This window comes from Lactuca sativa, chromosome 7, assembly GCF_002870075.4.
Source record: "Lactuca sativa cultivar Salinas chromosome 7, Lsat_Salinas_v11, whole genome shotgun sequence".
Taxonomy (NCBI): Eukaryota; Viridiplantae; Streptophyta; class Magnoliopsida; order Asterales; family Asteraceae; genus Lactuca; species Lactuca sativa.
The window spans coordinates 12,241,439-12,261,288 of record NC_056629.2 but is presented as its reverse complement, the minus strand read 5'-3'; the positions used below and the strand labels follow the sequence as shown (position 1 = coordinate 12,261,288).

General features: G+C 36.9%; 1 protein-coding gene across 4 annotated transcripts; it reads right to left on the bottom strand.

The window, feature by feature from the left end:
• Positions 1–3,222: 3,222 nt before the first annotated feature.
• LOC111904109 (probable plastid-lipid-associated protein 11, chloroplastic) lies at positions 3,223–10,367 on the bottom strand. 4 transcript variants are annotated; one of them, XM_023899888.3, is made up of 4 exons: positions 9,802–10,367; positions 9,529–9,594; positions 9,217–9,319; positions 3,223–3,357 (listed from the first exon to the last, which is right to left on the bottom strand). In XM_023899888.3, exons 1-3 carry the CDS (start codon positions 10,281–10,283, stop codon positions 9,220–9,222), a joined length of 648 nt encoding a protein of 215 aa, XP_023755656.1. In that variant the 5' UTR covers positions 10,284–10,367; the 3' UTR covers positions 3,223–3,357; positions 9,217–9,219. The 4 variants fall into 4 exon arrangements, with proteins under 4 accessions (XP_023755656.1, XP_023755655.1, XP_023755654.1 ...); XM_023899887.3 differs by lacking the exon at positions 3,223–3,357 and adding an exon at positions 6,206–6,471; XM_023899886.3 differs by lacking the exon at positions 3,223–3,357 and adding an exon at positions 6,206–6,509 and having other exon boundaries at positions 9,802–10,366.
• Between the last annotated feature and the right edge of the window lie 9,483 nt (positions 10,368–19,850).

Sequence of the window (19,850 nt, the reverse complement as noted above, 5' to 3'; positions counted from 1 at the left end):
CTATAACCCTTGACTGGAACTGGCGAATCTTCACTCCAACTTCCCGTCCTCAAAAGGATCTCTGAATTCTAACCATCTTCGACCCTTGAGATTATAAAATTCCCCTGGCACTTCCAATGACCAAACAAACTCATACGACTACCATCACCATCTTCTTGCTACCGGTCCTTCCCTAGCAACGGTAGTGATTGGACCCAAAGGTCCTTCCATAGACGACTGTTGATCCTACCGAAACAAAAGCTAACACGACTAAACTCTGACTTCATTGGAGAACTAACCAGCTAATCCGACCATAGACCTTCCAAACGATACCTTTGAATTGACCCCATCAAAGATCTGGAACAACAACCGAACAAACTGAATCCCGCTCAGCGAGATACGGCCCACGAGAGCAATCCCTACTAAAATGACCCATCTGACCACAACTGAAACATCCTCGACCTGCCTCCCAACATCCTCCCTCATGGGTCCTCCTGCACTTGGCACGACAACCCCGACCCTGATGGCCTCCCAAACATGAATCTTGAGTCCTAGGTCTCTTCATCTGGCCCACTAAAACCTGAATCTTCTCTAGCTTCCTCTTCCCGAGGTACTCTAAATCATTCTCACGCTCTCAAGCTCTGGCAATCATATCATTCAGGGTCTCGCACCCAGAAAAACTCAAAACTCCCTGATGTCATCCCTCAGCATGTCATGATACCTTACATTCTTCATCTCCTCGTCCGCAGCATTCTGCGGAACCAACAAAGCTCTCTCCCGGAACTTGGCAGTGATCTCTGTCACAGTCTCAGTCGTCTGGCGAAGGCCCTGAGACTCCCTCGCCAACTGCAGCACCTCAATATTTGGTGCAAACTCGACCCTAAACCAGGTCACAAACTCATCCCAATTCATTGTCACCAGGGATTCCCCTCCCAAAGAGAAGTCTACCTCCTCCCACAAATCTCGGGCTCTGTCCTACAGAAGACAGGAGGCAAATCAGACCTTCAACCCCTCAGGGCAGAATCTCGTCCTGAAAGCGTTAGCCATATCCGCTAATCATCTCCTACTGGTAATGGGGTCCTTCTCCCTAAAGAATTTGGGGGCGCCATAAGTAGGGGTGTTCAAAAATATCCGCATCCAAAATATCCGATCCGAAAATCCGAAAATCCGATCTGAAATTATCCGGAATTTCGGATATCCGGATTTTCGGATATCCGAATTTCGGATATCCGATTTTTCGGATTCGGATACGGATAGTGAATTTATAAAGTTTCGGATATTTTGAATATCCGATATCCGAAAAAAATAATTTTTCTTTATTTTTTAATATTTTAAAATGAGAAATTAGAAACATTGACATGCTTAATGGACTAATGTTCCCCACCATTTTCAATTTTTCCGTGACCATTCTTTCCAAACTTTTATTGCAAACCTTTCCGTTTACAATCGTTATATATTTGTTTGTTATAATCCTGGTCCGTTGGCTTATAATCAAAAACTATTAAGTAAATGCTACATATATTTATTTATTGCTATCGATATTCAACTATGTCGCAAGATTTAACATAGTTGCTATTATTAATTTTAAGAGTTGCGGTGATTTTATGGATCGGATGTTCAGATGTGGATATTTATTTAAAATTAATGAAATTCGAATATCCGGTTTATTATCCGAATCCGTATCCGAAATTTCGGATACGGATTCGGATATCAAAAATCAACTATCCGAATTTTCACACCCCTAGCCATAAGCATGCAACTCACAGAAAGAAAGAGTGTGAGCTCCAACAATAGCCATAACCTCAGTATGGAATGCGCCCAGATGCTCATCCAAAATCTCCAAAATCCCCTCCTTAACCGCCCCAAAGATCGCAAGAGTCTTCTCCAAAATACCGTGGGTAATCTCCGACGAGATGAACTCCCGCATATGTTCATCAATCGGCTTAGTACCTGCACCTGAGCCTGAACCCGAACCCGAACCTCCTTCCTGAGTGATCATCACCATTCTGAAAAACAACCATGCAAATTATTAGAACATACTAAAGAATCCTCATCCCACAGGCTTCCTAGATTCTCCAGGACTCTCCCCGATTCGAGTATGGATCATGTGCTTCCAGTAGTACAGGTCCAATACTACTTTCCACACCTATCCATACTTTCCTCAAGAATCATCCCGATTCCTCTAAGTCACCTTCTCAAACTGATACACCAAATACTCGCTAAACAGCGCAACTAAACACACTGAAGCACTTCCTAGGCTTTCCTAGGTTTCCGACCTCACCCTGCCATCAGTTGCTAAAGAACTCCCCGTAATGTCAGTTAACCACCTCATGAATACAATCACATGCAAAAAAAAAAGCTTAGATAATCCTTCGAGTAATGGACTCATCCCTACAACGGTTATACTCTAACAAGAGCTGTGCAATAGGGTCAAATCTATACTCTGAGATTATTCAACCGTTGTCACATGAGACTTAACATATCCACTTAATGGCTAACTCACATCATTTAAGATTTCCACAAAGCACAAAGTAAGCAATTCGTGCAATAGCACTCCAATCCATAAAATAACCACAGAACATTCAAACTCATACTAGGAACTTCCACTCTCACTGTCGGTTGCCTTATGCATGCAAATTATACACGATACATGATCAAATAGACTGTCGAATAAAAGACTCTACCCTAGGACCACAACCAAACGAGGAAAAAGAAATAAGTTCAAATCAATCATTCTACGACTATATGATCCTAATCGTACACAATTTTTAAAGCATACACTTCGCAATTACTGAGACCAATAGATATTCCCAATCTAGCATAGCATACAATGCTTCTTAGGCTACAAAGCATCACATATCAGGCCAATCTATCATGCAATTCCTGAAAGTATCCCTAGCCTCATTGTTGCATGTAATTCTCATAACATATAATCATAACAAACATGTATGGGTACTATGGGAATCACTTACTTGAGCTCGACCTATTGCACGCACCACACCCCCTTTGTCTTTACAAAATCCTTTTAGAAATTTATTCCCTTTTTCAAATATTTTTAGAAACTCATTTTCTTTCAAAGGATTATCAATTCCTCAGTTTGAGTTCAGACATACCCGAGAGTGTGCATGAATCCCTCAAACTAGGGCTCTGATACCAACTTGTAACGTCCCAAAAATTATGATGTAAAAATTTCGATTTTTAATTCAAACAAACATTAATTAACTTTAAATTAAACATTCATTATCAATTTTCTAAATATTCAAAGGTAATTTACAAGAAAACAGTTATCAGAGTACAATCCCAAAATCATCATAATGCGGAAACATAGGTGGATGCGTTGTGATCAGGTCGGGCCCTTCCCTTTTGATCCGGAAGTACCTAAAACCATAACCATAAAAACCGTAAGTACAAAGCTTAGTGAATTCCCCAAGATACCACATACCATACATACCAACAGGCCTAGCCTTCACATTGGGCCCAGGCCGCATATTGGGCCCAGTCCACCATAATGCGCCTAGCCTTGTCAAACCAATAGGGCTAGCCCGATCCAAAAAATGCAAAATTGACAAAGACAGTTAGCACCTACATAATATACAATGGGCCTAGCCCTTCCTGATCCATGGGCCTAGCCCTACATACAAATTGGTCTAGCCCATCATACAATGGGCCTAGCCCAGCATACAAATAGGCCTAGCCCGACATTCCATGCAATAGTCACAAAGACATCTAACATATCAAAACCTAGTGGCCGACATTGGTGCCTTCGACCCACAAGATAAGTGAGGAGACTCACCTCAACTGATGATAACTAAAACAACACTCGATCCGCAAGGAACACTGCTCCTCATGCTAAATCAAAACTAGAAACAAACCCAATCAATAGTTAGGGTTTAACTTAAAACCATGGTCTAGTCCATTCCTTATCGAGATAAGGGCAAGATACCATTTTTCCCTTTTTATACAAGCCCAACTAGACTAAGCCCAAGACCCTTAACTCAAGGCCCAAATATGACACATTGGGCTTCTGCACAGAACACATGGCGTTCCTCCATACGACGCCGAGCGTTCACACGCAAACGCCTTCCGTTTGCTCGATGTTCACCAACTTCCAAACCAGTGACTTAATGGCTTAAGATATCAACTCCAAACTTCATATCCATAGCTAATAGAACATTTAAAGCCATAAAGTTGCAAACTTTATGGCCATGCATGGTTACACTGAGCCCAAAAGCTCAAACTCCGACTCCTTAACCCGTTAAGACACCTCAAAACTTGCATGGAGTGAAAAGAAGGTCCAAGATCATAATTTTATCACTTAATCTACCCTAAAACGACCAAAAGGACAACTCTTTTGGTCTAAGTTAGCTCCTACCCAAAAAGACCAAGAAAATGGGGCTAATAAGCATAAACTTCTAACATAAACAAGATCTAGAGATATGATGATCAAGTTCATAACTTTATACCACAAAATGATGCTCCATGATGTCAAGAGTCCAGATCCACAAGCTAGAGAACAACCACAATACTCCAAAGATCTTCCTTATCTTATCAAGAACACTAAAATGATACCAAAAAGATGCACAAGGCTTCAAACTCTCATACACACTTAGGGTTTTCAAAATAAGGATGGAGGCTGGAGTGGTGAAGGGTTTTGAGGCCATAATGTTCTTTAAATATGGTGCAAACCCTAAAAATTAGGGTTAGGTATCTACGTGTAAACGTCTGGCGTCCATCATAGAACGCCTAGCGTTCTATGCCAAACGTCAGGCGTTTGGACCAAAGTGCCAAAAATTTAAGAAAACAAGGGTCTAAACTGAAAAGTTCTTTGAATCGGGTGTTACACCCTTTAAGTCTTAAAGTCTAGATCTTGGTGATTTGCACCATCTTAATAATAAAGTTGGGAGCTTTATCCATTATGAAGCCATTAGGAATCAAATCTGATGTTTTAACTTTGGTCCTTATGAATTAAGCTCTTTTTGAAGAAAAGCCTTTCAGACTGAGGACCACGGCATGGCCAAGGAACGTCATGGCGTGGCGGCGGGACTTATCGTGTTTGTTTCGTCTGGACGTGCCCACGGCATGGTAGCAGATTTTGATCGGGACTGGATTAAGTGGCCACGGTGTGGCCATGGGTTGACCACGACGTGGGTGTCAAGTGGATTGACTTTGACCAGTTGACTTTTGGTCAACCTTGGGTAGCATGGAGTACTTGACTAAGGTCTGGTAGTGGTTTGGCTTCAGGAAGCTTGGGTTAGCTGATCTGTTGTTGAGGTAGGTGGTAGCTTCTGTTGAATAGTTCAGGTGAGTCTTCTCATAGACTCATACTCCCTCTGTCCCAAATTGATAGTCCACTTTTGATTTTTGAAGTCTTTTTTCTTCAACTTCGACCTTAAATATTTTTATTTGTGTTATATATTACTTGATAAAACTTATAACAATGAAAAAACATTTAAAACACAATCCATTCATATGTTTTGCATCAAGTATTATCTATCAAAAACAAAAATATTTAAGTTCAAAAATGAAGAAAAAATACTTCAAAAGTCAAAAGTGGACTATCAATTTAGGACGGAAGTAGTAGTACTTACGTGTCGAAGGCACCAATGTCGGCCCATTGGATTATGTTATAATATGCTAGCTGTCTTTATGATTTTTGCATGTATTATATGTGTTTGTATGTATACCAGGCGGGGCCCATTGTATGTATGGTATGTGGTATTTTGGGGAACTCACTAAGATTTGTGCTTTCGGTTTTATGTTTATGGTTTCATGTACTTCCGGTACGAAAGGGAAGGGCCCGGCGTGACTACATTGCATCCACCGGAGTTTTCCACATTGGAAATTTTCAATATTTACATTGATGTTTAAATTGTATATTCACTTTGATCGGTTTTGGAACAACTCATTTGTATGGTTTATTGTTTTAAAAATGAAAATTTTACTATGAATTTTTGGGACATTACAGGAAATTTTGAGAATATGTCAATTTTTTTCTTTTGGTGATACGGTTTTTATTCAGGGGTGTGTAGACATGAAGTATAATATTTAAGTCCATGATGACGAAGGCAATCTTTAAACTAATGGTTGACATATTCTCCGCCATTATCAGATCTAAGAATTTGAAGTTTAGCCGAAAATTAAGTCTATATCATAGTGTGAAAGGACCACTTTAAACACTTCATCTGTATGTTTGAGTAAGTAGAGCAAGGTCATGTGAGTACAATCATCAACACAAATCACACACAAACGAATGTTATAAATAGTAGTCACATGAGAAGGGGCCCATACATATGAGTGCATGTGTGACAATTCAAATTAGAGTTTTGCAAATTTAAAAACATATCAAGAAATAAATTTTTCATGCAACCAAAGGAAGGGTGTTCCACCTGACGATGTGAGAGCTAAATCTTTTGCTCTTTAACATTAACCTGGTGGTGTATGTGATATGTTTATCCCTTGCTAAAATCATCCATGTAGTATAGTATGCCCCTCCTAGTATCACACACAATGATCTCCTTGGTGAGAATGTCCTGGAGAAGGAAGAAAGTATGGTAGATAATAGCGACAAAATTTAGATCTGCTGAAACTTGATTAATAGATAACAATTTATGAGAAAGTGACGAAACAAGCAAGTTATATGTAGAGATAAAGTGGGTGCAAAAATCACAGTCTCAGCTCATGTGACAAGGGGATGCGATTTCATTTGTGTTTGCAATACTCCTACGTTTTGGTGGTGTTGTTTTAGAAAAATCAGTTGCATTATATGTCATATGATCGGTGACCCTGAGTCAAGTATCAAGCATTATTATCATCTTCTTGAAGGGAATGAGAATGTCATTATGATAGTTACATGAATCTGAAAAGCATGTTATTCCTTGTGATGGCTCGACTGGTGGAGTGAAAGATAAGGTTCTATTGTAACCAATGCAACCTAACCATCAATTCTTGGATTGTCACATCGTGCTCGTTCCATCATTCAGGATAGCCATGTAGTTTGAAGCAACTTTCACGGGTGTGTTTTGGATTTACCACAATGAGAACATTTAGTTCCATCAGATGTGGTTCATGACTTTGTGTAGATGGATTTTACATTAGCCAGGAGAGAGAGTTGGAAGATGAAGACGATCATGTTGATCTAATGCCTTTGGAGGATAATACGACTCCTAGAGTATCATTCCCTTTGTCAGAGGTCATAACAGTTTGTCGAATAGTTTCTTAACAAACTTATGCATATGCATGTTCAACCGAGGGAAACGGGCATGTCTGTAAAACATCCCCTCGAATTTTATCGAGACTGTCATCCAAACCATCAAAAAAAACATAGACCAGATCTTTTTGAAACAGATTGTTGTAGTGTTTAATATCAATGGCACATTCCATCAAATTTGGACTATGAAAGTCGATTTCACACCACAAACCTTGAAGGTCGTTGAATTATTTTTCTAAGGAATCGTCGACTTGTCTAAGGCACATTACATGTCGTCGAAGGTTGTATAATTGGGAGGTGTCACTTTCGTCAAAGCAAGTAATGGTAATGGAATCGCACACCATCTTGGTTGTTGGAAAACGAATAAAATTGTTGATGAGTGACATGTCTATGGAGTTAATTAACCACCATTTAACAATGGCATTATTTGTTCTTTGTCTGCGAAAGTTTAGATATGATGGAGGGAGGTCGCAAATGATATGACCCAACTTGTATTTAGCAGAGATGTAAATCTCGACAACTGGAGACCACAATACATAGTTGGTATCATTCAACTTTCTGCCAATCCGGGCAGCAAAAGTATCTATAGTTGGGGTATGAACATGTTTGTTCAGAACTCCGGTCATCCAGTAGCGCTATCTTGTTATCTCGTTGATGGTAGAGTCGGAATGAGATCTACTATGGCCATCTTCTGAGTTATCGGTCTCCACCATAGTGTTGAAAAAAAAGGTCAAGAAAATAGAGAAATTAAGGATGAGGCTCTGATACAATGTCAATTTTGGAGAAACCCTATATTCTATTACTTCTCACAAAATAGAGTATACACATATATACACATAGACATCTTCTATCTTTGGCTATAAAGGAAAAATTAACCGTTTGATTACGGGATTTACATCTTTAATGCAAAGATTTATTCCTAAGATTTATACATTTGATAGCTTACACCAACGCAAGATACATAGCGATCATCGATTTGATCGTTATGCATCCTAGGTTGAACTTTTCCAGAAAAAAGGATTGCCGACTCCTAACGAGAATAACAAGCCAACAATAACTATTTTCACTATTCATTCGTCATAACCAACATAAAATACTCGGTGCGGTGTCGATTACCCTTGATCAAATTGATGATCATTTCGCATCAAACTTTTCCAAATCATTACATTTGCCTACAATGTTCTTAACCACATCGATGAAGCCACGCCTCAATCGATGAAGCCACGTAGGAGAGAATTAATGCAATCATCAAGCAATGGGTTTTCAGTCTCTATATTTACTCCAAACCATTGTAAAGTTGTCATTTGATTGTGGAAACAAATGCAATGAATCTTCCAAGATAACAAAGATTTAATGGTTTCTTTATGATTAAAAAAAATTGACGTTTAATCGGAAAAAAAAAATGTAATAGCCGAATCAAAAAAATGAAAATTGTAAGGGCTAAATAAAAAAAATGAGACATGTATGGGCCAAATTGGAATAAAAGAAAAAACTAAAGTTGAGTTTAAACCAGAAAAAAATGTTTATATATAGTTTTTAATACAACTAACCCTAGAAATACCAATATTATGATACCATACATAAATCTATATGGACATATTTTAGTATCTATTATCCGGTGGACATAATTTCATATCTATTATCTAGATTACACTGATTAGAAGATCTCAAAAGTTGACATTACAAAAGATAAAAAGTTTTTGGAATCACCACATACATATACTGAAAATCTATAAGAGCCCAATTTCAGAAAAGATCTATAGAATGAACATCAACAGTTGTGTAACGACCAAACCAATTCTCTATCAATGAAGTTTCAAATATTTTATGTTCATTGATGGAACAATCAAAGGGAAAGCCCGAAATAGTCCACCCGAAATGCAAGAGAAAAAGGAACAAAGAAAAACATTTAAAAACACAATAAGGTTGAGGATTAGGGCATTTACATCTTTTTTTCACATATGAGGGTCCATGTCCATGTTATAAACACAGTATAAGGCATGTATCCCATGAAACTTGGTTAGGAATACCTCTCATTCTTTCCATTGGTATGGAGCACGATCAACAACCAAGTAATCTCCGCGTATATCTTTAGCAACTCGAATATCATCATCCAAGTAGACCGAATCAAACCTAATCCCATCATAGAAGAATCATACAAATCTTATTAACTTACCAAAAGGAACAGGTATATGCTTTGACTCGAGAAGTCAAACATGATAGGTTATTAATTGAAATTGAAATGAATTTTCTTTTTATTTTGTGTGAAACTGGAATTTTTGTTCCAAGTAGAGACGGGTGATGTAAGATAATAGTATGAATCAAGAAAGCATAACACTCACCATCCTTGACCAAATGGTGGCAGTGGAAACTCCCACTCATTCCCACGTAAAACCGCGCTTGTAAACCTACAACAATGACCCCAAATCAAAATGAGCACAATTTGAATGTCAAACATCTGTCCATTTGTAGTATTCTGATGGTTATGTACATATATTCAATGATGAAAGTTATCTAAAAAGTTATAAGGAACACTGCTATTGGAACTAAAAATGGTGCTAAGTTAAGGTGGAATTCATCCGCTGATATACCAGTGGAAAATGAATCAAGTATACCTAAAATTGACACGCTGAGATGAAGCAATTTCCATATCGGATCGAACAAAGAAGACACCATCGGGAGGGAAAGTAATGACATTGTTGAGCTTGCGTTTCTCCACATCGATCACTTGCAAAACATCTCCGGCTTTCGTCCCGAAAAAGCCCGCGTTCTTGATAATAAACAGCTGTTCTTTCTCGGTGGTCCAAAGCAAGCGCCAGGTACCAGAGAGTGAGTTGTTGGTGGTGATCTGGTCAGGGTTGATTAAGGCGATAGAGTCGATGGCGTCAGTGATCTGCGCCAGCTTTTGGGGATCGGATTGGGTGGCGATGCCTCTGTTTTGGTCGGATATTAGATGAAGGAGGTGGGATTTGGCGGAGGTGAGAGATTGTGACGTGAGTGAGGAGCGGGTGGTTAGGGTTCGGTGGGTTTGGGGGGGACTGAAAGGGGTGAAGATGTTGGAAATGGCGGGAAGGGAAGATGTTGTGGCCATGCCCATTAGACTGGAGGGAAGGAGATGATAATTGTATGGTGGTTAGGAATTGGTACTGATTGTATTGAGGGAGGAATTTGTGAATTAATTGTGAGGAAAAATTATATTTCATGCTTTTGATTTTTTTTTAATTGAATCGATATTAAAATTTAACAATTTATCTATTTATATTTTTGTTACAAATATTTTTTGTTAAAGCGTTTTTCCTTTTATATTTTCTTTCATCATGTATTTGAGTTAGTGTAATAAAACTTTATACATATATATGAATCGTTTGATGAGTGTAGACCATTCATGAAAATTTTATACATATATATGAATCGTTTGATGAGTGTAGACCATTCATGAAAATCCGTACCAATGAAGACTATCATTAAAGATTGTGTGTTTCATAAGGCTAGGTGGTATGGGGAAGAAACATATGCTTGATGGCCTATGTGGCATGGCTACCCACATGTGAACACATTTTCATGGCTTGTGACTCACACACCTATCCATGGCTTGTGACGTGATACCAAAAACGTGTGAAGAATAGAAGATGGAAGGGAAACGATAACATATTGGGCAAATGACATTATAGCCCATCGAGTTTTTGGTTTTTGTTTTAAATGGTCCATAAAGTATATTTTTGTTTTATAAGGGCATAAAGTGGGTTATGACCTATTATTTTAATCACTCTGACCTTTAACAACATGTTATCCTCTTCCTCACCAACAAAACAACGACAAAAAAAATGTTCATCAAAGGGCTTGAAGCTTGGTATTATCTCTTTCACATTAACCACCACAGTCATTACCATCTTCATCATTAACAAATGTCACATCGTGCACTATTGTGAAAAACCCAAAACACCCCCACCATATCAATGCTAGGAAAAATTGATCGCAGACTCCTTCTTTCTCTTTCTCTCTAATTGCACCAAAAGATGACAAGGTTCACCTCCTTCCCTTCAATCGAGTTGCGGATTTCAACTTCTTTCTCTCTACCTCTCCAATCATTCCAAAAAGATGAGATTCTCCTCGTTATGTTGCTTATCGATCATTCCCTAAACACTCCAAAAAAAATTGAAGTACAACCACATGATCATAACAGGATAAAAACACGCCACAAGATGAATTTTCTTTTTTGTTCTCCCGCACGAAAGTATAGAAAAAAAATCAAATAATAGGTTAAAGGAGTGATGACATGGTGGGATGGAGATGGTGTTCTGTGGTGTTGGTTCAATGACGATGAAGGTGTGTGAATGGTGACTGAGATGGTGTTTATACGGGTGAGGTTTGATGATTATGTATGATGAAGTGGTGTTTTTTGATGGCTTATGAAGGATGTGAAGGGTTTGTGAGGTGGTGAAGGGTTGGTTGTGAAGAATATGTTGGTGATGTTGGGTTATAAAGATTCTTACAGTGGTGCAACTTATGGTGGGTATGGTTGGGTAAGCTGTTAATGATGGAGTCATGGAGATAATGGTCGATGAAGAAACTTGAGTTCAAGCTCACTCTCATCAATTTATGTTCAACATCTTAAAAGAAAATCGATAGTCAATTGAGAGGAATGATGAATGTGATCATGGTAATGATTGTAGTAGTTTTTGAATTTTTTGTATTTTCCTTTTTTGGACTTTTGTTCATCCATTTTATAAGAGGTAACCGGTTTACCCCTTCAATTTGGCCAAAGTGACCAGTTAGAACACACAAAATCCACTTTTTGTCCTCATAAAGTACTAAAATAACTTTATGGACTAAATCGACCAACTTTTGAAACATTGTAAGGCTTTTGTATCATTTCCCTTAACATATTTGATCCTTGTTGTATACGTTGGAAATAAAAAAAAATTATTTAACTTTCAAAATTAAACTTATATCTTTTACCTATATGTACAAAAGTGGTAGCACCGATTTTAATATTCACAGCCGCATTATACCAATACAAGGTTACCAACAATGGTAAATCATTCAGCCACTAAAAAGAGTGAGAATATTATCGTAACTATCCAAAATGTGTCCCTAATCCGAAGATGGGCGTGGATTGTGGTCTCGATCTTCGACAGCACCGAAGGAGAAGGTCAACCGGGAAGGGACAAAGCGAAACGGGCGGTGTCTTCATCCGGAAAAACGAGTAGCGAAGACATATTTGCGGAAAAAATAAACAATACTCTACTTTTTCTAGAAAAACAAAATATGAATCAACAAAGGAAGCTTGTCGCCGAAAAATAGCACTTACCGATCTTCAAATTATAAACATAAATCCCCAACCGGATCTTGACCCGGAATATCTTGCGACGTTTTTAAAAATTCAACAACAAGTCTGCGAAAAATATGGAAATTAGGTTTTAAGCTTTTTAGGATTTATGGTTTATTTTCTATGTTTTTTTTAGTAATTTAGGTTTAAATTTCTATGTTTTTTTAGTAATTTAGGATTTTAATTTTCTATGTTTTATTTTCTATGAATCCCCACGAGATACCATAACATTTTTGTTTTAACATGTAATATTCTACTAAAAGTAACTATTTTTACCCAAAAATAGCTTTTCAGTCCAAAACAAAAGCTTCTTTAGCCCAAAATCAATCAGGTAATCTAGAAATTTAGGAGCAGGGGAGGGCATGGGATGGAAATAGATTTCGGGTGCGGGGCGGGCGAACAAAGGAGTTTTCGGGGCGGCGGTTGCAACCCTCGTCCCATTTGGCCTCGTTGACATCCCTAATAGGTGGATCCGAAGACCCGCCTAGTTTTTTTAATTTATTTATAAAAAAATAAGACATACTTTAATATATATATATATATATATATATATATATATATATATATATATATATATATATATATATATATATATATATACCTACCTTATATACTTCGACAAAAAAGAATGAAAAAAGAGGTATAAACTACAAACAATAAAAGGCATGACATTAATTTGGTTGGCGGGAAGGAGTTTCTCATCGATTTCAAAAAGACAATTACGGGGTTGAACCAGATTATTGAGACCTTTATCACTTTAATACCGAAAGTTTGTTGAGATCTTGTTTTGAACGGCTTGCTTCAAGGTTTAATTTACTTTTACTCGGAAAAAAAAAAAAACAAGGAATGACTGATTTTGGATTGGTTCTCTCATTGCCAATTTGTTACATGTCGGACTGGATATTTTTATTATTCAAACAGTACGGTTGAACCCATTTTTCTCTTGAACCGATCTGGTTGAACATGGTTAGGAATGCACATGGTTTTCTATTTTAAAATTTCCATTTCTTCATTTATTGTTCTTGATTTGGAGATTAGAAAGGAAAGAGCATGAAGGTTTAGGCTATACAGTATACCTTCTTAAGGAGACCCATAAAATGAAGTGGCATGGTCGACTAGTGGTGTAGGTAGAGTTACAACCGGTGACAAAGAAGAAAGAAAGAGGAACGCTCTTGTGACCAATTCTTTCTCTCTTAAACAAACTATTTCTCGTTCACCAAACATCCAAAACGAATCAAAATCCAAACACACCCCACTTCACCCACCGTTCTATACATACTCAACACAACATCTTGTCAATACCACATTTCGAATCACCAACCAAAGGGTTCATGAACAAGTTATTTCCTACAACCTCACCTACTCCACAACCATCCATTTTCTAACAAAAATTCCAACCAAACTACTTCCAACAACCAGACACAAAATCAATTCCAAAAATTTCAACAGCCTCAAACCTAAACTTCCCAACCTTAATCTCCCCACGATGATGACCTTGAAATGGTGTCGAAAACTCAACCACATCATTATAACACTTCGTTTTTACTTTTCAAGATAAAAATATATAAACCATTGTTTATAAAAATGAAAGTGAAAATATATTAATTTTTAGCAAAAGTTATCTAAAAGAAAGTTGTAGTAGACGTCAATACGAACTCGTGGATATAAAAAACGTCGAAAACAGAGGTCGTGTGAAGAATTTATGATTTTTTGAATTTTGCGAGAAAATAATTGAACCTGATGAGTTAGAAGGGCAGTTGGCTGCAATAAATGCAACAGTCAACCACCCCACCCACCAACATTTATGGAAAGTATCTGGCTGCAGGGACCACGGCGCGGCCCTCAGATTTTCACCCCATAAATAAAGGGTTTGCCCCCCCTGATTCCTTGTACAAACTTCCTCTCAAATCTCTCTCTCTCTCTCTCTCTCTCCCTCTCGATACCTCGATCCCTCGTGATTCTATTTCTCGTTCTGTAGTAGCGTTAGCAAAGAGTTGGTAGTTTTGGAAGGATAATTAAGAGATGAATTAAGCATTGAAGTTAGGCTGGTCGCTTTCCGAGTTATTCGTCAATCGTGTAAGTTACACTTTCACTTAAGTATAACTTAATCTACAGTATAACCATTATCGTTATTATGAACCCATGTATTAGATTAATCATAAATCTCGGTTATTATAGAGATTGATCTACTTACGTGAGCGGGGTCTAAGATAGAATCATTGGCTTGGTTGCTGGATTTCAAAAAGGTTATATGTCAAAATGATATTGCCTCTCGACTGTCTTGACTATCTAATCCTTATTTGATAGTCATTTCAGTGTTAATGGGATTACTGAAGTATCTAGTTATTAGTTACCATATTTTCAGAGTTTTTGATCAATTGTAGTATTATAGGTTTGTTATGTGTGTCATACCAACAAAAATAGGGTACAAATGACTCCAACTACACTATTATTTTGCTATTAAGAGTAGTACAAAGTAAGCAGAGTCGAACCACAAAGACACGGGACAAATATTTATACCTATTTGCATAAGGTTTAAAGTTATAGAAAAATGAGCATTTGTATGTAATAATTAGAGCAAATGACTAAAAGAACAAGATATTAACTAACTGAATAAAGTAAATTCAGAATTTATAAGACCACCAACTCCATGTATGACAACATAGCAATGTCATTCAAAAATGACAAGATATATCCTCAATCCTATCTAAGTTGTTACTTGGAAGTGTTAACAAGCTCTAGCACTTCCCATCCACCGATTTGTCAAATTCAAAATAAGTTCTTTGAAAATAAACTAACCTTTTAATTTGAATCTAAACAAGCTCTTAAATGGAAATCAAAAGGTTGCATTAAGCTTAAAGTGAATGTTCCTAACAACACTCTATACTTGTAACATCCAAAAAGTACTAAGTAAAAGTTTTTATTTTTAAGTCAACCAAAACCATCAATCATTCATCTCAAACCATCAAAGTATGACAATCTGAAAATAGTTAGCAAAGTACATTCCCAAAATCATAAAATGTTGAACATTGGTGGATGCAATGCGATCATGCTTGGCCCTTCCCTTTTGAACCAGAAGTGTCTGAAAAACATTTAAACATATATCATAAGCACAAAGCTTAGTTAGTTTCCCCAAAATGCCTCATACTATAAATATAACGGGCCTCGCCCAACATTCAGCGGGCCCCACCCGGCATCGGTCCCCACCCAATCATATAATGGGCTTCGCCCATCAAACATACAATACATGCAATAGTCACACATACATCTAGCATCCTATAACATAAGCCAATAGGTTGGTATTGGTGCCTTCAACCCACAAATACTATGAGAAGACTCACCTCAATCTGAAGATAACCGAAATCTCACGTACACAGCTGCTACAACGCTCCTCACACTAAACACATCTAAATCAAACCTAATTAATTATTAGGGTAATAACCCATAATCAAAGGTCCAAATCATATTCTCTTTTACTAAGGGTAAAAGATCATTTTACCCTTCCCACACTAGACCCAACTAATCATGGCCCAAAACCCAAAATGGCCCAAATAGACTTTTGGCCCTGCATACTCGGTGTCCATAGAAAAGATCATGGGAAAAACTCGTTATGCCCCGCGTACACATTGGTTACACCCTATGTAAACCTCTGTTGTCCAAAGCCATCTTTTAAGCTCTTAACACCTAAATACTAAACGTCCAACTCATAGATCTTAATCTTGGGAAGTTCTTAACTAACAAATTCGAAAACTTTAAGCTTTTGCATGGCTTAATAGAGCCCAAAATCAAACCCTAGGTCCATAACTTCACATCCATTTGGGGAACTTGCAGTTTTCTAATAACTGCAATGGCAAACACCAATCTAATGGATGTTAATCGCGTTACCGGCAAATATGTATCAAAGTAATATTGACATTCTTTTTGTCTATACCCTTTGATCACCAACCTTGACTTGTATTTATCAATATTACCATCATCTTTCATCTTTCTCTTAAATATCCAACGGTAACCAAGTTGCTTACAACCTGGAGGTAAATCCACTAGTTCCCACATATGGTTTTGCAAGATATATTAATCTATCTCACTTTTGATGGATTCTTTCCATTGTGGTCCCTTAAAAGAAGTAACTGCCTCACGATAGGTTTTAGGTTCATTTTCCTTGGTTTGAACTTGTTAATCCTCTCGAACAACTTCCTTATCCAAAGAAGATGTTTTTTCAACCTCCTTGTTCAAACAAGTAAACACATTTTCAAAGAATGACTGATAAGAAACTATCGTGGGCGTCTTAAGAAAATAATAATTTCACTGCTCAAATGCACTAAGAGGATATCACATGGAAGCAAGGTCAAATCCTCAAGGACACAGCCTAAAAGTCAATGCATCTTTGCGTAAGGCACATTCTAGCATTAAACATAAAATGTAAAAATGGGGATTTTGACTATCAATTAAAGCTAAAAATAGAAGTGACATAAACTAAAGAAAAATCAGTAATAAAAACAAATTCAGTTCTGTTGCGACTTTCCTAATCATGCAATCAACATAAACCTGATTATTCAAAATGTTTTCTATCTAAGCTAGTAATAAGAACAACTAACAAGCTCTAGTATATTCTATTTTACCTAATTAATTAACCAAAAACAAGCTCTTCAGTTAACCCTAACTTTTTACTGATCTAATTAAACAAACTCTTAATTAAATTCAGAAAAGCAGCATTATGATTTGTGTAAAATTCCCGGCAATATTCAATACTTCTCACAAGCTCGGAAGCGTAAAAATATGAAACTTCAGTTTATATCATAGTTAAATCCCAACATGGAACCAATCTGATACTTGTTACTTATTACCAGTTGATTAGAACAATTACAGATTCCATTAACTGATTAACTAGAGTGATTTAACCCGAAACTAGGTGATTAGGCTAAAAATAATCAAAATCAAAAATTTATTAAGCACAAAATGAAACAACTAGATAAAATCACACAATAAAAACCAAAGTTGATAATTAATCACATAAAAAGTACTAATCTTTTGTAGAACTGAAATCTAGGGTTTTAGTCAGACATGGCTAAAATCTGATGAAAAATGATAAAAAGAGAAATCAAACGATTAAATCTTACAAAACTAACTAAAAGAGACGAGCCACAATCTTCAGATGTTCATACACTGATGAAAACGGAGCAAAATCGCCAAAAAAAGGGTTTCTTCACATCTATGGTCGTCTAGGATTCAACTGTGACAACATCTGGTATTTAAATAGCAGACTTGGTAGCAAATAAGGGTTTTGGCAATAAGCACGGCCCGTGCTTGGGGAGCACAGCCTGTGCCAGGTCATCAAAAATTGGAAATCTGAAAAAAAAAATCAGAAAAAATAAAAAAAATTAGACTTCGATTGGGAAGCACGACATGTGCTTGGGCTTCGCAGATTAAAATATCCGATGGCACCGGTTGGGATCAGGAGGTAGGCACGACCCGTGCTTCAAGACTAAAGTTTTAAAAAACCTCAAAAAAAATCAGAAATCTTTCGCTTAGGCTTCGTAAGTGAAGAACAACATGTGTTTGGTGAGATATAGCCCGTATTTGGTCTTTTTTAGCATTTTGGCTCCAGATTTGCTCCATATATGTTCTAGAGACTTTCAAACTACCACTCCACTTCAAATTACCTAAAATAGACAGCAAAACATGATTCGTTTGGGAATTCTTATGAAATACATAAGCTGAACATTATTTAGACTAATACATATGAAAAAAACATAAAATATGGTACAAAATTCTAATAAAAACTACTATAAAAGATGCATAAAAAGGCATCTATCAATGACACATTCCTTGATTCCATTATTGTATTCTTGTGTATTTCAGGATTTTTAAAATCATGCACAAGAAATCGATAAGCACTACTATTTTGTGCATATCTAATGAATACACAATCCACTGTTTTAGGTCCTAGCTTTTATACCTTAAGTGGTGGTACAATAACTCTAGCTAGGCACCCCCACAATCATAAATATTAATATGATGGCTTCCTTCACATCTAATGTTCGTATGGTGTTTCATTCTTTTCCTTGTAGGGTATCTTATTCAAAAGAAAGTTAACCGAAAAAAATAACTTCCCCTCATATGTTTTGGCTTAAACCAAAACTAATTAACATGTCATTCACCATCTCTTCCAAGGTACAGTTCTTTCTATCAACAATACCATTTTGTTGAGGCGAATAGGGTGTTGTGAATTCATGATCAATTCCATTTTGAGAACAAAATTCAGAAAATGGAGAAACATACTCTCCACCCCTATCACTTCTAACCACCTTGATTTTCTTGTTGAGTTGATTCTCAACTTCATTTTTATACACGACAAACTTGTTTATGGCTTCATTTTTACTCTTAAGTAAATATATATATATATATATATAGCAATATTTAATGCTATCATCGATGAACGTGATGAAGTATTTATTCCCACCTCTAGTAGGAATCAATTTTAAATCACACACATCGGTATGAATTAAATCAAGAGGTTTGGTTTTTTTTTCAATCGTATGGACAGAAGATCTAGTAAGTTTGGCTTCAACACGTGTGGTACATTTATGATTTGAATCAATATCAAATTTTTCTATGTAATTTAGTTTAACTAAATGACGAATTGAATCGTATTTTACATGTCCTAAACGATGATTTCAAACATTTGAAAATTCAAGCATATAAGTAGATTTAGTACTTATTGCATTCATTTTGTTTGTCACCATTATATTCAATTTGAACATGCGGTTCATAGCATATCCTTTTCCCACAAACATACCACTTTTGGAAAAAACAATCTTGTCAGACTCAAACATAAGTTTATAACCAGACTTATTCAACAATCATCCCGACACGAGATTCTTACAAAGTTTTGGAACATACAAAACATCCTTAAGCTTCAACTCTTTCCCCGATGTCATTTTTAGAACATCGCCAACACCTTTGATATTAGTGGTGGTTGAATTTCCCATATAGAGCTTCTCACCATTATCAACATCCTTGTAGGTGTTGAAATTGCTCTTGTCATGACACACATGACAAGTAGCTCCGATATCAATCCACCATTCTCTTGAATTTGTATCTAAGATATTCACTTTCGATATCATGGTCGTAAGATCTGTAATCATGGCCGCCAACTCCACATCATCGTTCACCATGTTTGCTTGATAGTGATTATCCCTCTTAGGTTGCTAGCCACCAACTCCATATCGATCCACCATTCTATGGAATTTGGCGATAATTGTAGCACTTGAACTCCTCCTTGAAGTTTCCAACTTTAGGGCCTAGGTTTTTACCAATTTCCTTTCCTTTATTCGC